Source organism: Cryptomeria japonica, chromosome 5 (genome assembly GCF_030272615.1).
Source record: "Cryptomeria japonica chromosome 5, Sugi_1.0, whole genome shotgun sequence".
Classification (NCBI taxonomy): domain Eukaryota; kingdom Viridiplantae; phylum Streptophyta; class Pinopsida; order Cupressales; family Cupressaceae; genus Cryptomeria; species Cryptomeria japonica.
In genome coordinates this window covers 908939605-908962901 of record NC_081409.1, presented here as the reverse complement: position 1 = coordinate 908962901, position 23297 = coordinate 908939605, and the positions used below count along the sequence as shown (strand labels likewise).

At 38.1% G+C, this 23297-nt stretch overlaps 1 protein-coding gene across 1 annotated transcript in view; it reads left to right on the top strand.

Moving 5' to 3' along the window:
- Positions 1–23297, top strand: part of LOC131066214 (thioredoxin-like protein CITRX, chloroplastic) — a 74568-nt gene that overhangs the window by 16571 nt on the left and 34700 nt on the right. Inside the window, exon 2 of the mRNA XM_058000926.2 lies at positions 6015–6137. Coding sequence (XP_057856909.1) covers positions 6015–6137 — 123 coding nt within the window. The remainder of the gene's footprint in view (positions 1–6014; positions 6138–23297) is intronic.

Sequence of the window (23297 nt, the reverse complement as noted above, 5' to 3'; positions counted from 1 at the left end):
ATTTTGAACATACACTACTGTTCTAGAGGCTTCTGCCCATAGAAAAGTCTGAAGGTCTTGATCATGAATCATAGCTTTTATAGCTTCAACAATAGATCTGTTCTTCCTTTCAGCAACACCATTTTGCTGAGGGTTGTAAGGAACACAAAACTCCCTCTTGATCCCTGCCTCAATACAGATTTCACGAAAGCTACCCGAGGTGTACTCACCTCCATTATTAGAACTTAAAATTTAAATTTTCTTTCTAGATAAATTTTCTACAAGAGCTTTAAACTCTTTAAACCTACCTAGGACTTCATCAGACTCTTTAGACCTTAAGAAATAAATCCAAGTCTTCCTAGAGTAGTCATCTATAAAAGTTACATAATACAAACATCCACTTAGGGATGGAATTGACATTGGACCACATAAATCTGAATGTACAAGATCTAGTATTTCTTTAGACCTACTTTCACTGGTATGAAAAGGACTTTTAATATTTTTGCCCATAGCACAACCTTTACAAGTACCATCATTTACATGAATAAGTTTAGGAATATCTTTTACCATCTTCTCCAATGATGGAAGAGCCTTGAAGTGAAAATGTCCAAGTCTTCTGTGCCAGAGTTCGCTGGAACTGGAAGAATCATGAATAAGATCTTGAACAAGGAGGGTGGAGAGTTTGTATAAACTCTCATGTCGATTTCCGATCACACGAGCAGTCTTCATGCTGGAGTTTTTAGGCCAAGCAAGAACTCTTCCTTTAGAAAATGCAATTTGATAGCCCTTATCCTCCAAGGCTGAAATAGACACAAGGTTTCTCTTGATCCCTGGCACGAACAATACATCACTTAGGTGTAGAGAAACTCTAGATTCAAGGTTTAGAGATGTAGCACCAACTCCTCTTACAACATAGCGTGCATCATCCCCAATAATAACTTGAAGATGTGACTCTTTCTCCACTGGATCAGAAAGGTGCTCCCGATAACCGGTGATATGTCGAGAGGGTCCACTATCAATTAACCATGTATCACTGTCCGTAGGAACATTGCTTGATAATGCGGATATGAAAAGAAAACCATTGGAGTTATCTTCAACCTCCTTCTGAGATGAGACTTCATTGATGTTTGCTCCTTGATGATTAGGTCTTGTCAAACAATCCTTTGCAAAGTGACCAAACTGGTCACACCTAAAACACTGGATGCGAGAGAGATCTTTCTTCCTCTTCCTAGAATCAGGTGCAGAATCTGATTTGAAATCTGTATTCTTTTTGAAGTTGCCCTTCTTCCAATACTTACGTTTCTTGGTAGATTGAGTGGCAAGAATATGTGTATCTTTATTTTGAGAACTCTTGACAATTCCTCTAGCGGTCAATCTTGATTCTTCTTGAATACAATCTGCACAAAGTCGATCAAACTTAGGTAATTTGGATCTTCCACTTATGCTTTGGATAAATGGCTCCCACGAATGAGGCAGACCATTCAAGGCTAGCATGACAAGGTCTTTATCAATCACTTGATCTCCAATTGCACTTAGTTGATTTCTCAATTCTGAAATTTTCATGAAATAGGTGATGACTGAATCTCCTTTTGCCATCTTCACTTGGTGGAGTTGCTGCTTCAAGGCAAGAGCCCTACTTACGTTGTTAATCTCATATAAATCTTCCAAGGTTTTGAACATATCTCTCGCAGTTGTCATCTTGGATATGAGAGGCACCAAGTGATCCCTTACGAAGTTGGTTAATATCTTCTTTTTTTTGATGGCATTTTTCTTGAATTGAAGTTTCTCCTCATGATCTTCAGGTTCGGATAAATCCTTTTCCTCCACGAATTGAAGAAGATCATTTTCTTCAAGTGCAATGAGCACTCTAAACTTCCATGAGGTGAAGTTAGATGCGCCTTCAAGCCTATCTTCAACTTTAAGGCCGTTGACCATTTTTGAGACTTGGAGGATACTTCTTAAAGGAGGGAGAGAGAAGAGAAAACTGAGAAGTTGTAGAGAATCTGATCACGATCTTCTTTCAACTTGGTTCTGATACCATGTTAAGTTTTAATGATCAGATAGGTAGACAGTAAGTCAAACACAAATGCACAAAATTTACCCTGGGAAAACCTTCCTCTTGAAGGTGAAAAACCCAGCAAAGAAGTTCTTTTATATATATTGATAGACAAGATGTTGTTACAATGAATCTGCTCCACTCTATGAAGCTATATGATGATATAGATTCTCTTAGACTGCTGTATACAATTCACATTGCAGTATTAATGCTGAGAGATGATCTATCTAGATCAATCTGATTTCAATATCAATTTTATATGTCTTGAAGATGAGAGCACGCTGCTACACAAGGAGTCGATCTGAAGAAGAAGGACACAAAGTGCTAAAGAATGATATCGAAACTGCTGAAGGATGATAATCCGATCTGTTGATATTATCTATATTCGAATTACCTTGGAAGTGAGAAGTGAACCAAACTTTATACCTGTATTAAGTGTACATCCAAACAATGCGATTATTCCAATAGTCAGCTTCTTATAAACCATCACGTCTCCTCATCTTTATTAGAAATCGGTTATAATATAATGGATACATCTTCCAAGGTGGTGGAATATATATTAGTTATCTTTTATTTAACAAACCGTTTCATTCTAAATAAGAAAGTCGGTAATGAATAAAAGTCGAACAATTAAATGTGTAAGGCCAAAAGGCCCTTCACACATTTGATGGCAAAGTCGGGTTTAGAAGGATCTGACCGAAGCTATCCATCAACAAATGCTTCGCTCAAATTTAACAAAACCTTAAGCTATTGACTTTATTTCTAAGTCTGAAGGGTAAAAACCCTAAAATAGACAATACAAGCTTCTAGACTAATCCTAATTTCTCAAAAACACTTGCAGACTTAGCAAAAATTTGGTTGTTTCTCTTTCATTTCTTCATATCAATTCTCAGGGTTATCCTGACACTTAGCCAAATATCCATCATTCCATTCCTCTACACGTACATTCTTTGTTGTATCACTGCAATCTCTTCCTTGGATGATGATATCATCCACTCAATGATGTCCTCCTCTCAACATCCAAAGCCCTGCTTCTTGCAATGTACCTGAAAAAGACAAGGAAATGTCATAAGTACAAGTATCAATCAAGTTCATAGTTAGCAAAATGCAAAGTTCGAAGGATAAAGCAATAAGCACAATGCATTTCTCAATACATCAAAACCTTAAATCTCAACTTGATGACGATATCAAGATTGTATCCTATCTAGGTTGTATATTCCTGTAGCATCGTAAATTGTCACCGGGCCGATTTACACCTCATGTTTGTGCCCTTGCTTTAGCGTGTCTCCCCCTCACCTCCTATTTGGGTCCATTCAATGCCTAAACTCTTGTTTTTATGCTTAGTACACCTACCAAGTGATTCCCCAGAGAGGTGTCCTCCTCCCTTGGCCCAAAATTTGGTCCCAACTTGAGGAGGACCAGGGCCTTGGTGTTGGACTAGAGCGCCCAGCGCCTTGGTCCCCCTCTTTGAGGCCCAATTTTCAAGGAGGGGGTGAGACCTACTTCTCCGGTGGGAAAATAAATTGGTGGTTCAATATGACTGTTGGAGGTCGGCCTAATCAATAAATTGACCTAGATCCTCTTATATAAAGACATTAATCAATTCATTTCAATCGAAGTCTTCACATTAAAGCAATCAAGCATTCAAGCATTGAAGTGTTCATCATCAAGCATTTTCAGAAGTCTTCAAGGCTGCATTTTCTTCATTCAATCATTTTGGAGCAAATTGCAACATCCATATGCAAGCATGTGTGTGTGATTAGGGTTTTGTCATGTTCATGTCATTTCATACTACATATGTGATTACATTCAAGAAGCAAAGCATCATTATTAGCCATTGCAGATTTGAGGTATATCTTTCCATTATTATTTCTGTATTTGCAATATTTCACTCAAGGTTAATTCCTAAACTGGGGTTTGACCTAGGCAAACCCCTATTTCCAACCTATTTCCCCTTCTTTCTGTGTGTAGGAAGCAGGTATGGAGCTGCGATCTTCAGGATAAACTTTATTTACAGAGATGAATCAATCCCCCTTTGGAGTGCGAAAAATTTGGAGGACTAGAGTGACCCTCACACCGGTCCCGACAAATCAAGAGCTCCTTTTGGGAATAGGTCCGAATCCTCTTACAATCCTCAGATCCAGGTTTGTGGCTCGATCCGACGACTGTAGCTCACTGTCTACACATAATTACTTCAATTTCAGCCCATTTGCCCTAATTTCAGCAAATTCAACAAATCAATTCAACTCAAGGGAAAGAGGAGGCTCATTCCAAACCCCTTGGAATTAGATCAGCATTCAAACATCTAAGGTTTAGATCTATCTAATTCCTATCTTTCCCTAATGTAATGGTCTTTAAGTAAAAATTAGCGGATTTCATCCTTCTTGTGGTGGAAACCCTAATTTTTCACCTATTACAATTCCTTAAGCATCCATCCCCTACTTGGGCATTTCATTACTTTCAAAGATCAAAATCTAGACCGACAAAACCTTACTGCTCATTCCTTATGGTCGGGAGAAGACACAAACTGCAAAAGACTCGGTTTATGCAGCAAAAAGAGGGGGTCCCCAGTTGCCATGGGGCGATGTGTGAAAACGTACATAGCTGCGGAACGGTTTCTTCATTTGCATTTGACACAATAGAATTTCTTCTCATCCATCTGAATCGATTGTTTCCAAGGTTTGTCCCGTGCTACTAAGGATATTTTACTCGACAATTCCTTAATCGCTACCACATTCTATCTTCTATAAATATAGGAATCTTTTCTAAGATGTTTGTGTCTAAATCGATCAATGTTCCAGGGGTTCTCCTGATTTTTGTCAAGCATTCTTCTGACTAGTATCCATTGGGAGATTTTATAAACGAATCCAATAGGGGGCTGTCGTAGGGGGCAAAATTATTATGGTTAAAATTCAACACCCACATTTGCATATAAAGAGGGATATCATTCATTTCTCAGATTTTGCTTGTGAGGACTGATTCCCGTTCTTGTTGAGAAAGACTACAACAAAGAACTCTTTGAGGAGGAATTTCAGAACAAAGCGACACTGCCAATTTTCACATGCCCGTATCATAACATTTTCCCTTGTTTGCTTCAGGCCATTCAGTCGACATATTATTGCAAACTCCTTTAGCATGTCAGCGTTTGCCTCTGCCTCATTGGTTAAGTTCCTTTTATCGTTTTGCCTTGCACAAGGTTCTGCTCAGTTGCCAAGAGTCCCTTTGGGCATATTCATTTTGTGCAGAATCTTCATTGTGAGCCATTTTTAGATAATGATTTTTTAAAATTATTTCTTTTCAATTTATTACTTATATTTCAAAATAAAATAAAATTATGTAGTTGAATTTAACCATTTTTTTTCTGATATTTTCTTGTGTCAAATTTTATTGTTGTGGCCCCCCGCAAACTACGTAGCAATATACCTGGCTACTTTATTGGGGTATTTGACCTGCAAATGAGGGCTCTATTTCTCTATTTTCTTGTGCAGGCAAGTCTCATGGTCAGACTCAGAGAGTCTTTGCAATTTGATCCTTTTTGTTTATGTATTTTGTGACTGACTTGGGGAGTCACACAACTATTATCGCTTCTACTGGTCAAACCAGTACTCTATTATGATTTGATGGTGTAGGTTTCATTGATTTTGTATTTTGTTTCCTATGTTAGAGTTGGGGTCTTATAATTATTTAGTGATATTTGGTAACTATTTCCTACTGCCTTAACGTCATGGAGCCATTATGCAGTCTGAAATCATAGGTCCTACTCTAGTAGTAGGTCGTAAATGTTTAAATTTGAAAATATAGCCCGCAATCTCCAGAGGATCTATGCTAATACTTTCACAGTTTGCCAAGGGTAAATGCCATGTTTCCTGTTTATCTGCCAAAGATAATATAACTATATAGAGTTGATCTTGCATGTAATTTTACTTTATTCAAGATTCAGGTAGTCGTGGCACTGATTATGTTGTATTTGTTGGAACAGAAAAAGGTTACTGGCAAGGAGTTAAATGATCTCCTGAATTCTGATAGAGCAACTCCTCTAGTGGTGGATTTCTATGCAACATGGTGCGGTCCCTGTGCTTTGCTTGCACAACAGTTGGAACTGGTATAAAAAGTTGTCTTTATATCTTCTTTGCATACAAATTCATTTAGATTGCAGAGAGTTTTTTTCTTTTACCGAGTTAGGGGAAGAACATGTGGCAAGCATTTAGTGTGGAACTCAATGAATTGACAAACTTTTTTCTTTGGCAAAGGTGAAAGAAGGTTCTATATAATTTTTACAAAATATTGCAAAATTTGGCCAAGGTCATTCTTCTTACTGCTGTTATGGTTACAAACATTTCTTCAACATAATTACCAGACCTCCTTTATGTAACAACATAACCATTGATATTTACCAAATTCATTACAAGTCTGCTATTCATTTTCACATTCAATTCATGCTACAGAATTATGTTATTCCATGTCGGCCTCCCTTCTTACATAGGATTGCAATGCTTCCAACGTCACCCTTCAATGCTTCTCAGGCCAATTCCCTCATTGGCCTCTTGGTCTACAGTTTTATTCATTTACATGTACATGTGATTAATGTTAGTGTCTGTCAATATTGAAGAGATTGAATCCTTTATTCCAACTTGCTTTTTAGGTGCCAAGCGTAGATTTTCTTCTCTCTGTTTTTCTCCATGATGAAATTTATCTAGAATCCCCATCTGTGCTTTCAGATCTAATGGGTAGCACTTAATAAGTCCCACACATCAGTGTATCAGTCACAGATTGCTTCCCTTGAGGAATGGATGAGTTTTATAACCCTCGAACAGACCTACACACTGTTAATCTAACTCTAACAAGGCATTCTTGAAAACACTTGCATAAGATGATAATGCATCACATATGAAAACCAGCAGGACTTTGCTATATTTTTTTTTAGATGAAGATACAAGGGTTCAATTTAAGGAGCTCTATCCCATCCAAACAAAGACAAACTAGTATGAACTAACAACACATAACATAGTATACTTCATTATTAACCTTTTCTTATTATGGGGTTGAAGAGCCATATGAGCAGCAATAATCACTTTTGAAAATTTCTTTTGATTTTGAACTTCTGTCCGATTTTTTGCTGCCACCTCCTCTTCGCCTTCCAAAGAAGTAGGCCAAAGGGAAAGGGACTGATTAGTGGAGTCAAGAATGGAATCAGGAATGAAGTCCCCTACACTCCACTCTTCTGCTGAAGGTAAAATATGTGTCCATACTAATTTTTTTTTCTTTTTTGATCTGTAATAAGTTGTGGACATGGGGTCCTTTCCCATATAAATAGATAAGGAAAAGCACAAAAAGTATCAACCCTCTAATAGGGATGCATCACAGATTCACAACAAAAGGGCCTATCTGGGCCAAATCTAAAAGGTTACTGTGTAATATCCCCAAATTGGGATACATCTGTTCTTGCTTGAGTTACCGTAATTGTGGCTCAGGGTCTAGGTTCAGGGCTGGGTTTGAGCTGGGTTTGGATTTGGATCTAGTTTGGCCTTGGGTTCATAGTTGAGTGAAATCGCTGCAAATCGCCGAGAATCAAAGCAGATTGTCGGGAATCGCTGGACGCGTTCTACTTCTTGCCATATTTAATCATCATTTTTGCTGTACTTAATCTTCAGTTGCTGTATTTAATCATCATTTTTGCTGTATTTAATCTTCAGTCGCTGTATTTAATCATCATTTTTCCAATATTTAATCTTCAGGTACACAGTTTTGTATAATTTTAGGGATTTACCATAGCGGTATTTAACGTAGTATTTTTTTAAAAAACTTTAAGTCTTTAACACTATAAAGTTTTTATAAATTTATTTTTATATATTTAATAATGTCTAGTAAAATATGTTTTTTATTTATTTATTAATTTTAAAGTTTTTTATAAATTCATATATATAATATTTCTTTTTGATCCGTAAATTCATATATATATAATATTATTATATATAATACAACTATAATAATATATATAATATAATATCTATTATAGTATAATATATATATATATATATATATCTATTATAGTATAATATATATTATAATTTTTTTTTTTTGTCGGTAATAGTATGCTTTTTATTAGTAATAAAAAAAGTTACAAAAATGGAGTCCATTCAACCATCCTCCGTATATCTGTATCAAAATCAAAACAACAGTCCGAGAGCAGGAAATTACCCATAGCTATAAACATCCTACAACCATCAACCCTATACACCATGAGATCTATATCATCCGAAATTTCTACAAACCCATACAAAAATGGCCCATACAGCTAACACCAGACAACCCTCCCCACCCCTTCTACCATATATTTTGACCTATCTCATATAAACGCATCTATATATAGACAAAAATAGCGTACTAAAGACAAAAAAATATAGTATCCATTTAATTCCTTTTCACCATTTTCAGGGGTTGATTGACCCAGTAATCCTTCAGTTCGAAGTGCCTTCTTCTCCTCCTCCATCCCAAGCTTCCGCTTCCCATGAGCACGCTCTTTCCCCTTCTCATGTAGGTAGTGCTTTAAAGAGTCCCAGCCTATAAAGGCTTCAACACGCCTTTCATCTTTATGCATTCCCTTTGCCCATTGAATGCAGGGCATGAATTGCAGGGGGGTGTCATTTGAACCTTTGCCCTCCTCCACCACCAAGAAGCCCATCCCTGCCATGGCTCTCTCCAACATAGACTGTAGCCCATACAACCAGTCTTCACCAACACACACTTTTAAGACCCATACGACATCCTCCTTCCTTCACACCTCTAGCCCCCAAGCCACCATCATCGAGACGATGTCAATATTTGTCTGATATCTATGCTTAGTCGCCATGAAGTCCTCGCCGAGCAACACCTCCATTATCTGCAAAAAGGTTTCATCTTCAAATTTAAACATAGGCTTCATCCTTTTTTCACTAATTTTTCCCATGAAAGCAAGTTGCTGTCGTGGGGTGACCAGAGAGAAAGTAGCCTCCATCCCGCTTCACAATTGGCACCTGTCCACAACAATGACTGCAAAGGCATCGCCTGCAGGCTTTGATATCCATCCAACCCCTGTCACATTGATAAAATGCCATATCTTGCCATAACGACTTCTTGAAATGGCAGTGATCCACCTAACCTCACATCAACTCCAGATTATGAGAATCTAAAAAAATGTCCTCTGTGCCATCATCAAAACTTATTGCCCTTTTGGACACTCGATCCGCCACTTCATTCCTGTTGATGTGTGTTTTAGGCACAATCGAACATAGAATAAAATACCTAAGTATTTTACCCCCTCTTGAACAAAATCACCTTAGATGCTAAATATCTGATCAACTAAGACGATTCCAAGGTTTCTACGGTCAGTTCTTGACATGTGGGTAACTCAATGGCTTGATGTGATATGCTGTTTTCACTTGGGGACTTATGCAATCGTTCAGATTTGTCAAACTTATCATGAATGAGGATGGGTTGCCAATGACTTCGAATGATTTTTCATTTATAGCTCTTGATTCTAATCTAACAAGAATTTTCAAATAATATGCAAAAGGAATGAGGGTTTAGAAGTTCTAGTCTAAAACCTAGAATGCAAGACGTAATGAATGATTCAATGAGATTCAACTAGGCAAGGTTTCACTATCAAAGAACAATTCAACACATGCTTAGTGCAATTATCTAAGGTAGGGTTATATATGTTCAAATTATCACTATCAACATCAATACCATTAAGGCAATGCATACCAATGGACGTGCAATAATTGAAGTTAAGTTCAAATTTGTAGAGAGTCATTGATGTCAAGATTGCACCAGTTTGTGCCATGTGGAAGATAGTAGTGGGTCTGAGTTGATCACTACTTTCCTACTTCAGTTTGTGCAGTGAAGTTTACCTTCGATATTCTTCTGCAACTTGTGTCACAGTTCACAGTTCAGTTTACCTGCGATATTCTTCTGCTACTTCAGTTTGTGCCATCTGTGCTATTTGTGCAGTGAAGTTTACCTGCAATATTCTTCTATGACTTGTGTCACAGTTCACAGTTCAGTTTATGTGCGATATTCTTCTGCTACTTGTGTCACACTGGGCGTTTTTGTTACAGAGTTGTTAAAGTGTTTTGTGCCGTTTTTCTTGAACTGATTTTTTGTCAAGAAGGAGGTTCGATAGTTTTGACTCCTGCAAGAATTTTGGGAGGCAATTCGTCTTTTTATAAACTGTTCTGATTCACTTGAAGAATAATGATCATTTTTCATGCTGTCGAAAGTGACAGTCGCAGGGTTAGCTGCAGTTTTCTGGAGTCGCAGATTTGTTTTGAAGAAGATTTTATTTTGGTGGGTGATAGATGAAAGAATGGTGTGATGGAGAAGGTGTTGTTAGTATGGAAGTTGATAGACCTTTTTTTTTAAATTCATAGCGTGTGAGTTTGCTGTTAAAAAATTATTTGTGCAAGGCGTTACCTGATCGATACCTGAACCTATTGTCTATGCGAATGGGAAGTGAGTCGTTTTGGTTGCTGCTGTAGATTTCATCAAGTTGTGGGATAAGAATGTTGAAGTTTTGGCATGGTTAGTTGCTGTGGGTTTTCTGTGGTGAGTCTCATATACTTGTTTGGCGTGGATAATAGTTCTCAGTGTGTGTCCTATGTGAGTTTGGATGAATGTTCAAAAATTACAGAGGCTGCTATACAAAAGAATCCTGTTCATTGTCTAGCTGAAGATGTCTGGTGTAACTGTTTTGGGGGCATCTTCTTAATAATATTGTATGTCTGAAGCTGAAGTGGGAGAGAGCAAGTTCTGAGTTTCAGGGAGTTGTTCGAACCTGAGAAAACTTATCCTTTGTGTGGCTGGATGGTTTCAATCTGTGGGAATAGATATTATTTTCGGCCTTTTTCTTCTATTTGTAGGGAGTCGCTGTTGGAGCTGAAGTTTTTATTGGTTATTGCCAAGACTTTCAGTTACTGTGGCTGTATGTTTGTAATGTGGCATGACAATGTGTTCCTTTTTGAGTAAATTATGTGAAGACTGTTTTATGTTTCAACTGCAAAAATTTATGATGAGAAGAGTTTGTTGGTCTGCAACTGAGAAAATCAACAGCTGTTAAAGAGCTGTACTGTTTCTCACTTTGAGAACTTTGTAATGTAAAGGTAAGTGCCTCTGTGTGTGAAGGTTGGCAGTCTTGTGTAATTTGAGGTTGGTGTCTCTACCTATGTAGAGTTGAAGCTCTTTCTTGTAACTGGGTTGTGTTGTGACGTTTTCACACATCGCCCCATTGCAAATGGGGACCCTTGCTTTTTTTGCTTTTTAGGGTTTGTTTTTTGGTCTTTTAGGGTTTTGTTAGTTAGCCTTTGCATTTTGAGTGCTGTCAGGGAGATCAATAGGATAGCAAGTCCGGCTTGAGTGATGTCCTGATCCTGAAATTTGGCTAAGTCTGAAAGTCCTGATCCTGAAAATTTGGCTAAGTCTGAAAGTCCTGATCCTGAAATTTGGCTAAGTCTGGAATGTCCTGATCCTGAAATTTGACTAAGTCTGGAAACTGAAAAACCTCAAAAAACTAGATTTTGCAATATAACTCCTGGAGGTCTGAAACCACTCTCAAACATCTTGAAAGTATATATGGAATATAACTTAAAGTAAGGAAATGTTTCTTCTTTCTTATACTTAAATGTTATATTCCATAAAAAATATCCTGATAGAGAGTTCAAAAAGTCAAATTTCGCTCCTGTCCTTCACTGAGGATCCAGAGCGAATTTCGCTCCTGTCCCTCTCCAAGGGACCAAGGCAAAGCGCTCCTGTCCCTCACCAAGGGTCCAGGGCGGAAAGGCTTATTTGAGTCATTCCTGGCCTTGTTTGGTCAGATTGGAACATCAAAGGCATGGTGAAGGACGAAATGAGCATGATAGAGCATCCAGACTTGATCAAAGACAATGAAATGATGGAGTTTTTGTCTACAAAGGTAAAAGCGCTCCTGTCCCTCACTAAGGGACCAGAGCGATTTTCTTTATATACACATTTTTAGACCTTTCTTAGACTTGAACTCTTATTCATGGTGTGTAACAAGATGATATCTTCCTTACCCAAGACATTTCATGGTGAAAAGTGAAGCATTTTGGCCTAGAAGACAAAATTCGCTCCTGTCCCTCACTGAAGGACCGGAGCTTGAATTTCAAATTTGCACTGTTCTTGCAGGATCAAGACAATTTTATGATTTGAAGAGACCAAGGAAAACATGATTTATCCATTGAATATAATTTGGAAGGCTAACAAAGGACGGATAAGCTTGGATTTGCAAAATCGTTCCTATCCCTCTCCAAGGGACCAGGGCGAAAAACCTAATATCCAGTCCTTCTCGCCAAGTTTGGACAAATCTAAGCCAAGGCGCGAATTTGAAATGATGTTTAAAATGCCTTGAGGTTGATATGATCAAGAATTTGCGCAATGGATGCAAAAGGCGCTCCTATCCCTCACTAAAGGACCAGGGCGATTTTTATAAAATCAACAATTTCTCTCCGAGATTATGCTAAGGCAAAGTTGAGCAAGATTGGAAAGGTCTTCTAAATCATGATGAACAAAGGTTTGACTCCAAAAACTTGATGATCCTAGGCCAAATGCAAAAGGCACTCCTGTCCCTCACTGAAGGACCAGGGCGAAAATCTCTAGAACATCAATTTTGCCTTGCAAAAAACGAGTTGAACATGCACTGAAGGGACGAAAGGGATCATTGCTAGCCCCACAACGTGAATTGGCAATTAAAAAAAATGAAGGATTGAGGACAAAAGTGAAAAGGCGCTCCTGTCCCTCTCCAAGGGACCAGAGCGAAGTTATTGGCATTCACTATGTTCTACTTGGGCGTTAATATCCTCCAAATCGCATGAAATGCCAAAATCATCAACTTCGAAATATTTGAAAAAATTAAATTAAACTAGCATTTAATAAATTAATTTTGGGCCTCAAAAAAATCAAATTTCTATTATAAAGGCATTTAAAATTAATTTTTGTGAAATAAAAAATTAAAAGTTGAGCGCACAAGGCATTATTTTGTCTTTATTTATCAAGTCAGCCTTCTTCTTAGTGTTTTTTATATTTTATTTTTTGGCTTATTTTGTCAAGTCGGCCTATGGGAGATGTAGAAGGTGAGCGCTCTATATATTGGAGGTGTTGTTTCACAATTCAAATCATTCAATCATCCTTTCAAGTGCGAAATTGGAGAGCAATTTGAGGAGCGAAATCCAGAGGAGTGGAGCGAATTTCTACTAAGTGTGGAGAGGCTAGTGGAGGGCGAAATTCATCTTGAAAGCTCTTGGAGAGGCGAATTTCTAGCTAGATTGTAGGATAATTTCTAGATTTTTTGAAGACATTTGAAGGCGAATTTCCAGATTTTTGAAGAGGCTAGTGGAGTTTATTCTTTTTCAAACTAGAGGAGGCGTACTTCATCCAAGGAAGGACTATAAATCTTGCCCAACAAAATCCGGTCCTCTTCCTTCATTTTTCAAGGTTTTGTACTTAAATACTCAAAGGGAAGGTATGAAGAATCATTTTTTTGAAGTTCTTATTCAAGACTTATTATGATCCCATTGCAATTTTGTAAAGTCTAAGTCTTGAAGATCCAAATTCCATTCATTATTAATTTGAAAATGTGTAGTTCTTGATTTATCATGACTTTTTTCAAATTAATATCTTAAGTTTTACCGTTGAAAGGTCTTAAATTTCATGCTTTGAGGTTTGATGCTCAAAAGACTAACTTTAATATTTTGTGTACGCATCAAATGGAGATCCCGGAGTTGTAAAATCAAGCCAGATCAAGGACGGTCTCCTCCAAGGACGATCAAGCAAGGACAAGGGCGACCTCCTCCAGTCTAGCATCGACAAGGACGGCCTTCTTTGGACTAACGTCATCAAGGGCGACTTCTCCAATCCAGTATTCCAAGGCGAGGTACATCAATCATCCTGCACATCAAGGACACAAGAAGTTAGAACAAGGGTTCGTTGAAGAAGCAGATAGTACCAGATGAATTAATTAAAGCTAGCTTCTCAACAACATCAAGTTGAATATTTACTAAGTTACAAGTGTCAGACGAGGTGGCATCCTAGTCATCACTTCTCCAGTCAGTGTGGTCCACCTCAACATTTCCAGATTCGATGTACCTAACTCATGGAAGGTGGCACAAACTTCTATGTACCTACCCTGGCTATTCATTGGTCGAATTTTCTAGAGAGGACATGTGTCCAAGCAATACAATTTTATCATTGGTCAAGCATTAAATGTTATGTAATGGTTGTAACAAACCCTAATTAGTGTTTTCATTGTTGAATCTTGGCCATTTATCTCGAATTGATCTAAGCCATCGAATTGTATTGAGGGCACTATATAAACCCTGGCATTTCATTTTGTAAAAGGGAGTTAGAATATAGATATAGAAGCAGTTAATAGAAGATAGATAGAGAGTAGTTAGAAGGTGATTAGCTAGTTGATAGAATAGCAATTAGAGTAGAGTAGAGAGAGAAGGCAAAGATTGTTGCCAAGATGTTGTTGTAAAAGACTTGTAACTTCATTGAAGAAATGGTGAAATTTATGGGTCGATTCGACAATTTGCATGGTCTTTATACTTCTCATATTTGATTTCATGTTATTAGATGAGTGGAAGAAATGTGCTTGATTGATGGTGGAATTCGTATATCCATACTACTAGCAGTTTGTTGATTGCAGACTTGCCTTGTGTAGTCAACTGGAATCATTCAGCTTAAGCTTAACTTCAATTGTCGCTTCTTCATTGATATGCATCAACCTGATGGTGTCTATGCCTGCAGTGATAATTTGAACATCATAAAGCTTTCCTTCGAAGATCGCACTAACCTTGTGGAGATGTTCCTGTGATGTCAAAACAAGACTTAGTTAGAATTCCATCAAAGATCATTCATTGCTCTTACATTCTTAGTGTTAGGATTAGATCCTTTCCTCGCCCTCATCTTTTTTCCTTTTTTCAAATCTAAGCTACTAAGAGCCTGTGTTCCAGCAATATTCAAAGTAGATCAGACGTTCAATCATCAAATGTAAGTCCCCTTTTGATTCCAGCAAATCACATCATACCACAGAGAGCTTATCCACACGTAGAGACCCTACATACAAGAACCTTGAAGTCATCCCGATTGATCCTTTTCGCGACATCTTCAGCGTTCGGAGGCTTTATTCAAGAGAGGATAAGGTACCCTTGGGTATTTTATTCTGTGTTTGATTGTGTACAAAATACACGTCAACAGGTTGGAGCCCATATTTGATAGTGAGTACCGTTGTTTTTACCCTTTTGAGTTTTCCACGTGATAAAATCTCAGTCTTTGTCTCTTTAGTTTTGAGCATCTCTTTTTTGGTTAATAATTTTTTTATTTGTTCTTAAAACACTGATTCACTCCCTCCCCCTCTCGTTTTTTTTTTTTTTTAACAATTCAATTCCAGTTGACTACACAAGGGGAACTTACAATCAGCAAGAAGCTAGTGGTATGGATTGTACGAATCTCATTCAAATGCATTCAACACTTTTCGTCCAATCTAAAATACTTGAAACAAATTTCTAATCTAAAATACTTGAAACAAATTTCTTATATAAAAATTAATCTAAATTTTGGAGGCAATAAGAACCACAAATGCATACAAAATCTAAACAAAACAACCACACTTCAATGATTTGTATTCAAACTTGCAACATATGGACGTCAATTCTCAAAAATCTCTCTTACGAATGAGAGGCAAATGGGTTTATATAGAGTCTCAAATGAAATGAAGGGCCAAGATTCATTTAGAATCAAGGGCCAAGATCTTGCCAATACTGCCTTAAAATAACCATAATTAGGGTTTGCAATAAAAAAGAAGAGTTCCAATAGGATGACACCTAATCATCAAGCAAGGAATCTTCTAGAAGATTTCGCTTTGCATCCCTCTCTCTAGCTGCACACTGCAGGAATCTGGCTAAGACTGATTTGATTTCTTCCATGGTGACACTAGGTAAAGCTTCTTGTTGCACATCAATCACATCCAAGGCATTTGAGCAAGCATCAAAGACACTTTCCCAATCCAGCATGAGCTTTTGCAATTTGTTGATGTGAACCACAAGAGAAACCAAATCAGCTATCTGACTCTTCTTCAAAGATTCTAACCGATTGAAGTAAACAAACTTCATCGTTCCTTTCAATTCTTCTAAGTGTAAATTGTTGGATGCATGACCATCCATCCCTAATAATTCATCAATTGATGTAAGGATCATGGATTGAATCTCTTGGATCTATCCTTCCATCTCCGTGCAATATTGTCTTGCATGATCATAAGCGAATTTCCGCATAGCCAAGGAACGATACCATCATTGAAAATCATAAACATCACCTGCATGCACGACTCTCTCCTAGATCATCGTAGGCATCGAGATTCACTTTAACACTTTGAGGTGAGGAATTGTCTTCTCTTGCATTGGTTGGAAATCATCCCAAACTCCTTCCAAGTATTGTATCCTGAATATGAGCTTTGACGTCTTGTCAAATGCTTGGACAAACTGAGCTAGGAAATCATCCGCCTGTTTCGATACATCTTCAATCCATTTTCCAACCTCTAAATGTGCCCTCATAGTCAAAAGGGAATCTGCGATCAATTGCAATAGGTGAGACAAAAGTAGGATCCTCATGCCTTTGGGAGTTCATCCCTTCAATGTATTCTTGCAGTCTCCTGTTCTCATTCTCAAGCATATCTTTCTTCTCAATAGTTTTATCCAACCGCGCCCTAATTGCCTTGACCATATCATCAAGTTCTTGGAACTCTTGTTTCGTTGCAGTTGGTTCATGGTCAATCGTGGTGATCTGATAATCCATAGAAGTGACGACATCTTTGGTCTTATTACCCGTCAGGACAACCACTTGTGCAATACGCACACCTGTATCATCTCTAGCAATCCTAGAGAGCACCTTAGCCTTCTTTTGCTCTTTTCCTTTGTCTATCCTAGCTAAGAAATCATCAATGTCCTCTATAGGCTGTACCTCTATCATTTTATTCTTCTCTATGCTCTGCAACAACCAATCGGGAATAGTAGAAATTTCCATCCCATCCTCGAGGCTCATGTCCTGATCAAGTCCTCTCAAGGCTGAAATGACATCATCATTTGTATCCTTATCTTTGGTTAAGTCCACCACATTGTTGCCCAAGTTGACCTCCAATTGGATTGTAGGGAATCCCAATTGTTCTTCATCATCATCATGTGGTGCTGACTGTTCTGTAGCATGTAACTCCTAATTATTCTCTGGTAGGATTTCTGTATCAGAACCTTGTCTGGACTCATCCTCCTCTATCATATCGTTCTTTTTCACAAATGAGGTACTCATGGTGGATAAAGGAGTGTCAGACTTATGTTTCTTCTATCTCGAACTTTGACTAATAGTCTCCTTGCCTTTTGCTTGTGATTCTCCGAGCATTCCCTTCCTTCTTTTGGGAGCTTGACTCTCCTCATCATCATGTGTCCTTATATCACTGACTGTTCTCTTGTCATCATTGAGAGATGACTCCTCATCTTTCATCTTCTTATAGGTAAAGGTGACATTCAACTTCCTCAATTCATTGACGTACTTGTCAACCCACTCCTTGGAGTATTCATTTACTTCTCTCATTAATACATTCAAATCCACCAACTCAGGCTGTGTCAAATTGGGTGACAAGAAGGGCCTATCCTTTTCATTTGCATACTATGGCTGGGCATGGTCACCATCATCCTCAACCTGATTTAGAATGGAGAAAAGGTTACATTTTCTCATGAAATCCATTGACATACGAGACCACATCCTCTTTCAAACTGCTTGCTCATCCATGAGATTTGCCCAATAGTCTTCAATGTCGATTCTGTGTAAATCTTCCTCCCTTGATTTTTACAATATTCTTAAATGGATCAAATTGATCCCTGCTCTTATAGGTTCCAAGGTGATAGAACTCTTGTTCTTCAATAACTGAATTTGCTGCGGCTGCGATGTGGCATACCTCGAATGTCTTCCCAAGTGCAATTGGGAGAGTAATTTCCGTTTTATGCTTCTCCTTTTGGAGGAAATCATACTCCAAAAGTTGTGTCACTACCTCAAGTATAATCATCTTATCTGTTGGATACCTAGGAAGCTTGTATGGTTCGGATCGAAATCCCTGAATCCATAGGTATGTGAAGGTAGGAAACTGTATATACCACGATCCATACTTCTCAATAAGCTTCGTTGCCTCCTTGGACAACCATTTGTGGATCCCGCCTTGTAGTAGTCTGGTGATGCACATGGTGAAAGTATCGTTCACCCTCTTGTAATGTTCAATCTTGTGCATATGGAGTTGCGGATAGCACTCATAAACTCTGTATTGCCCTACCCCATTCCCGACTTCGCTCTTGCATATTAGTCCTTTGTACACAACAAATCTGGCTAGTACGTATACAAGATAGGAGGTCATACTGAATGTTCACGTTTTCTCCAAACCTCTCAACTGGAAGTTGAGGTTTTCACTGATTATCTTGGCCCAGTTGAACACCTTTCCCTTTGATATTTCTTCAATGTAATAGTACATCCTATTCTCGAACAATGCCTCTTGAGGTGCTCCCATCACGCGGTTGAGTAAAAACACTAAGTAGTTGTACTCATCTTTGAAGTCCGAACATAGAAGTCTCTTGGGCAATCTGGAGTGGTGACGCCTTGGCTCAATGACCCACTCGTTGTTCACAACTGTCATACATGCATCTGCTCTCTTCACAAATTTTTCTAAGGCATCATCCTTAGTCATTTCTTGCATGTCCATATGTCTGGGAATTCCAAACACTTATGTGATCAATTCTTTGGCTAAGTATGCAAGCACCGCCCCCTTCGGTGACTTGATCATTTTGGTTCTTGGATCATAGTGCTTTGCACTCTCAACAACAAGTTCACTGCATTGTACGGATGGTGGAAAGCCAACTGCTTGGTAAATTCCACTCTTCATGATATTAGCTGATAGGGTTGAGGGAAGATGATTCTTCACTCCAAACATTCTTTGTCTCATCTGCTTCATGTCTAGGTACTCCATGTTCGTATCCGTGATCCTCTTTCATCGGGATGACAACAATGATTCCAAGTAGAAACCCTCTTGTACGATCTTCAATTGTTCCTTTGTTGCTGCTATCCCCGCTTTAGACATGGTACTTGTACGAAGCTCGAAGTTAATATCATGGAAAACTAATTCGAATAATTTGTTTTCAGAATTTCTTAAGCTCTGATTTTTAATGATTTTGTCAAATTTAAAGGTATAAAATCAGAAATTTCACCAATTAGTAACATAAATTCTGAAAACAACATGATTTTCAATCAAAATATGGTATAAAACCCTCCTAAAAACTTGATTTTTAGACTTATTTAAGGTCTGATTATCAATATAAGTCTGAAGAAACCTTGGTATACTAAAAAAATTAAGTATTTGGAGCTCAAAAAAGTATACCCAGCTCTGAACACACTGAGAAAATGGTGTAAGTAAGTCTGATTTTCTTATAATAAGGTCTGAATACACCTTCCCAAGGTCTGAAAATGGCTTCCAAAAGTTTTTAGACACTCAGAAAATGATCAATATTAGTGGCTGGAAGTGGTCACAGTCATGGTGTACACTCATACTTAAGTTGTTTTGTCATCTAAAGCTGCAAAATGGCCACGCCTGGGCACAAATAAGTGGCTGGGAATGAAATATCAGTCTGAGAATAGTTTTGAAAATGATGCTTCACACTGGACCAGCAATGGTGTCCAACAAAAATTGCCTTCAATTGTTCAATAATGATGCCCAAAAACAAAGTCGCCTTGTGCAAATGATAGGTGGAAATGCAATATCTGAGGTAGGGACCAGCAATGGCGCTCATCAATGGTGTCAAAACTTTCAAACAATGGCGCCCAGCTAACACTTAGACAAAATCGAAGTCACTCCCAGCAATGGCGCTAAATAAAATGCCCACAAATCGCCCCCAAAATGTGAAGCAATCTGCCACACACAAAATAGTGGCTCGTATTTATGGTGGTGCCAAACACATGAATCACCAAAATCACCAATAGTGCCCTCCAATCAACAATGTAGATCCTCCAATCATGGGGCACTACGACACTTGGACAAAATTGTCTTCAATCACACCTCCAATCAGCATCTTCAACTGTCACATCAAGGCAATATAATAATATTATAATGCTGGCTGGGTGTATTTATTCATGTTTTCACTTTGAAAGTTCACCACTCAAGCAATGTGGGATAAAAAACTCTTCTTATAACAGCTTGGTGGAAAATCGATTCATATTGGGATACCACATTTGACATTAAATGTAATCCACATATCATTAAATGTTTGCAACAAGGCAAAAATAATTTAAGTTGGGGCACACTTGTCATGAAAATTGATCCTTATCTAGACAACAAAATTCATTAAATTCATCATAACTCATCACATAAAGCCTCTTGGTGAAAACCGACCCCCATCTGGACACAAAATTTTCATTCATTTCGCTCAACTTGTCCAAAAATATCATTTGGGGAAAATCGATCCCCATCCGGACAATAAAAGTTCATAAATTCATTCACTTTGTCCACAAATCGGTCTCCAGGGGGAAAACGTGGCTCATTTGGACACCAAAATCTTGTCAAAATTCATCAAACAGCCTCCAGAGGGAATTCGACTTGCATCTGGACAATGAAATCATGTTAAAACCTCATAAGTTCATCCAAGAGAAAAGCGCACCTCATCGGGACAACAAAATTTTGTCCGCACTTAACTCCGTATCACTCATTTTCTAGCTTGGTGGAAAATCAAACCTCATCTGGACTAAATATAGTACAGTACTTAGTCACTTTCATCCTTGGTGGAAAAATGTGGTCCATCTGGACAACTGTAGGGGAGAATACAGATGCATTAGGTTTTCCACCAAAACTCTTTCAACTTGGTGGAAAAAATGCCCTCCATCGGGACAAAATCCAATTTATCTTCAAAACCCAATGGAAAAATGTCCTCCATTGGGACAACTTGATTTTATGACCTTAATTTCATGGGGAGAAACGCTTTCCATTGGGACAATGGTGTTTTTCACACTTTAAAAGTCAAAACTTATCAAATTTTACCACTTTGCATTAGGACTTTCATCATTTTGAGTGGGGGAAAATAAGGGCCATCGGGACTATGTGCAAATTGATCAAATTTTACCTCCTAGGAGCAAGAAAATAACTCCTAAAGGGTCTCTAGACGCTCTAACACAAAAATAACCCTGATTTGCAACATTTAGACACATTTATTCACATTTAAAACCTGTTGTGACCTCAATCTTAGGCAAAATTTAGGATCACAAAAAACATTTAGGGCATTTAAAACTTATGATCCTATTGACCTCAAAAATAAAAACCCTAACAAGCATGTGGCAAACCTGTTGATGTGTTTTTTGTACACGACCAAACACAAAATAAAATACCTAAAAGTACCTTATCCTCTCTTGAGCAAAGTTTCCCGATTGCTGAAGATCTCGTCGAAGGATCAGTCGAGGCAACTTCAAGGTTCTTGTATGTAGGTTCTCTACTCGTGGATAAGCTCTTTGTGGTATGATGTGATTTTGCTGGAATCACAAGGGGACTTACACTTGATGACTGAACGTCTGATTTGCTTTGAATATTGCTGGAACTCATGATTTCACTAGTCTAGATTTTGAAAAAAAAAAGGAAAAGGACGAGGGCGAGGAAACGATCTAATTCTGACGCTAAGAATGTAGGAGCAATGAATAACCTTTGATGAAATTCTAACTAAGTCTTGTTTTGACATCCCGGGACCATTTCCACAAGGTTAGTGCGATCTTCGGAGGAAAACTTTATGATGTTTAGATCATCGCTATAGGCATAGACACCATCAGGCTGATGCATATTAGTGAAGAAGTGACAATTGAAGTTAAGCTTAAACTGAATGATTCCAGTTGACTACACAAGGCAAGTCTGCAATCAACAAACTGCTAGTAGTATGGATATACGAATTTCACCATCAATGAAACACATTTCTTCTACTCATCTAATAACATGAAATCAAATGTGAAGTATAGAGACCATGCAAATTGTTGAATCGACCCATAGATTTCACCATTTCTTCAATGAAGTTTTACAAGTCTTTTACAACATCATCTTGGCAACAATCTTTGCCTTCTCTTTCTATTCTACTCTAATTGCTATTCTATCGACTGACTATTCACTATTTCTAACTATTCACCTTATAACTACTGACTAACTATTAACCTCCACAAATAAGGAGCCAGGGCTTATATAGCGCCCTCAATACAATTCAATGGCTTAGATCAATTTGAGATCAATGGCCAAGATTTTACAATGAAAACCCTAATTAGGGTTTGTTACAACAAACTTAATTCTGGCCAATGAAATAATTGCATTATTTGGACACATGTCTTCTCTGGAATATTCGACCAATGGATAACCGGGGTAGGTACAATTAGCTCTTCGCCTGGCCCAAACAAGGTGAAAAAAGTAGTTTCAAAGGATTTTGCCCTGGACCCTCTCGAAGGGTTAGGAGCAAATTTTCTTGGTTAGGCCTCAATTACTCCATTTTTTGACTTCAAAATCCTCCGGAAGGTGAGCATATGCTTGTTTTAGTCCAACAAAGTCTAGGGATCCATCCTTTTAGTTTCTCACATGGGCAAATTAGGTGATAATGGGAATTTCGCCCTAGACCCTTTGGAAGGGTCAAGAGCGAAATTCACTTTTTGCTTGCCTATTCACACCCAATTTCATTTTCTTCACTTCACTTCATCTGGACTCCCTCACATTGAATCCACTTCCCAACTTGGCAACATTGGTTTGATCTTCACAAGGCCTAAAAAGTAAAATTCGCTCAAAAACCTAGCCAGGGACAGGGCCTATCCAGAATTTTACTTTGGACCCTCTGGAAGGGTCAGGAGCGAAATTCTCATTTTAGCTCAAAATTCACACTTTTGATGGTCAATATCTTTCCAAGGCATTCCAAATAGTTTTTCTCACCCTAGTCTAGGCCTGACTTAGCACAAAATTTGGAGAAAGGATGGTTTTAGTGTTTTTTGCTCTGGACCCTTTGGAAGGGTTAGGAGCGAATTTCTTCCTCTAGCCCAAAATCATCATTTTTGGAGACAAAAATCCATTCAAGGGCAATCTCAAGGGCTTCTATCATCTTTGTTTAGGCGTGGCTTGGCACAAATGTGAAAGGAATAGGTGGATTTTAGAATTTCGCTCTGGACCCTCTGGAAGGGTCAG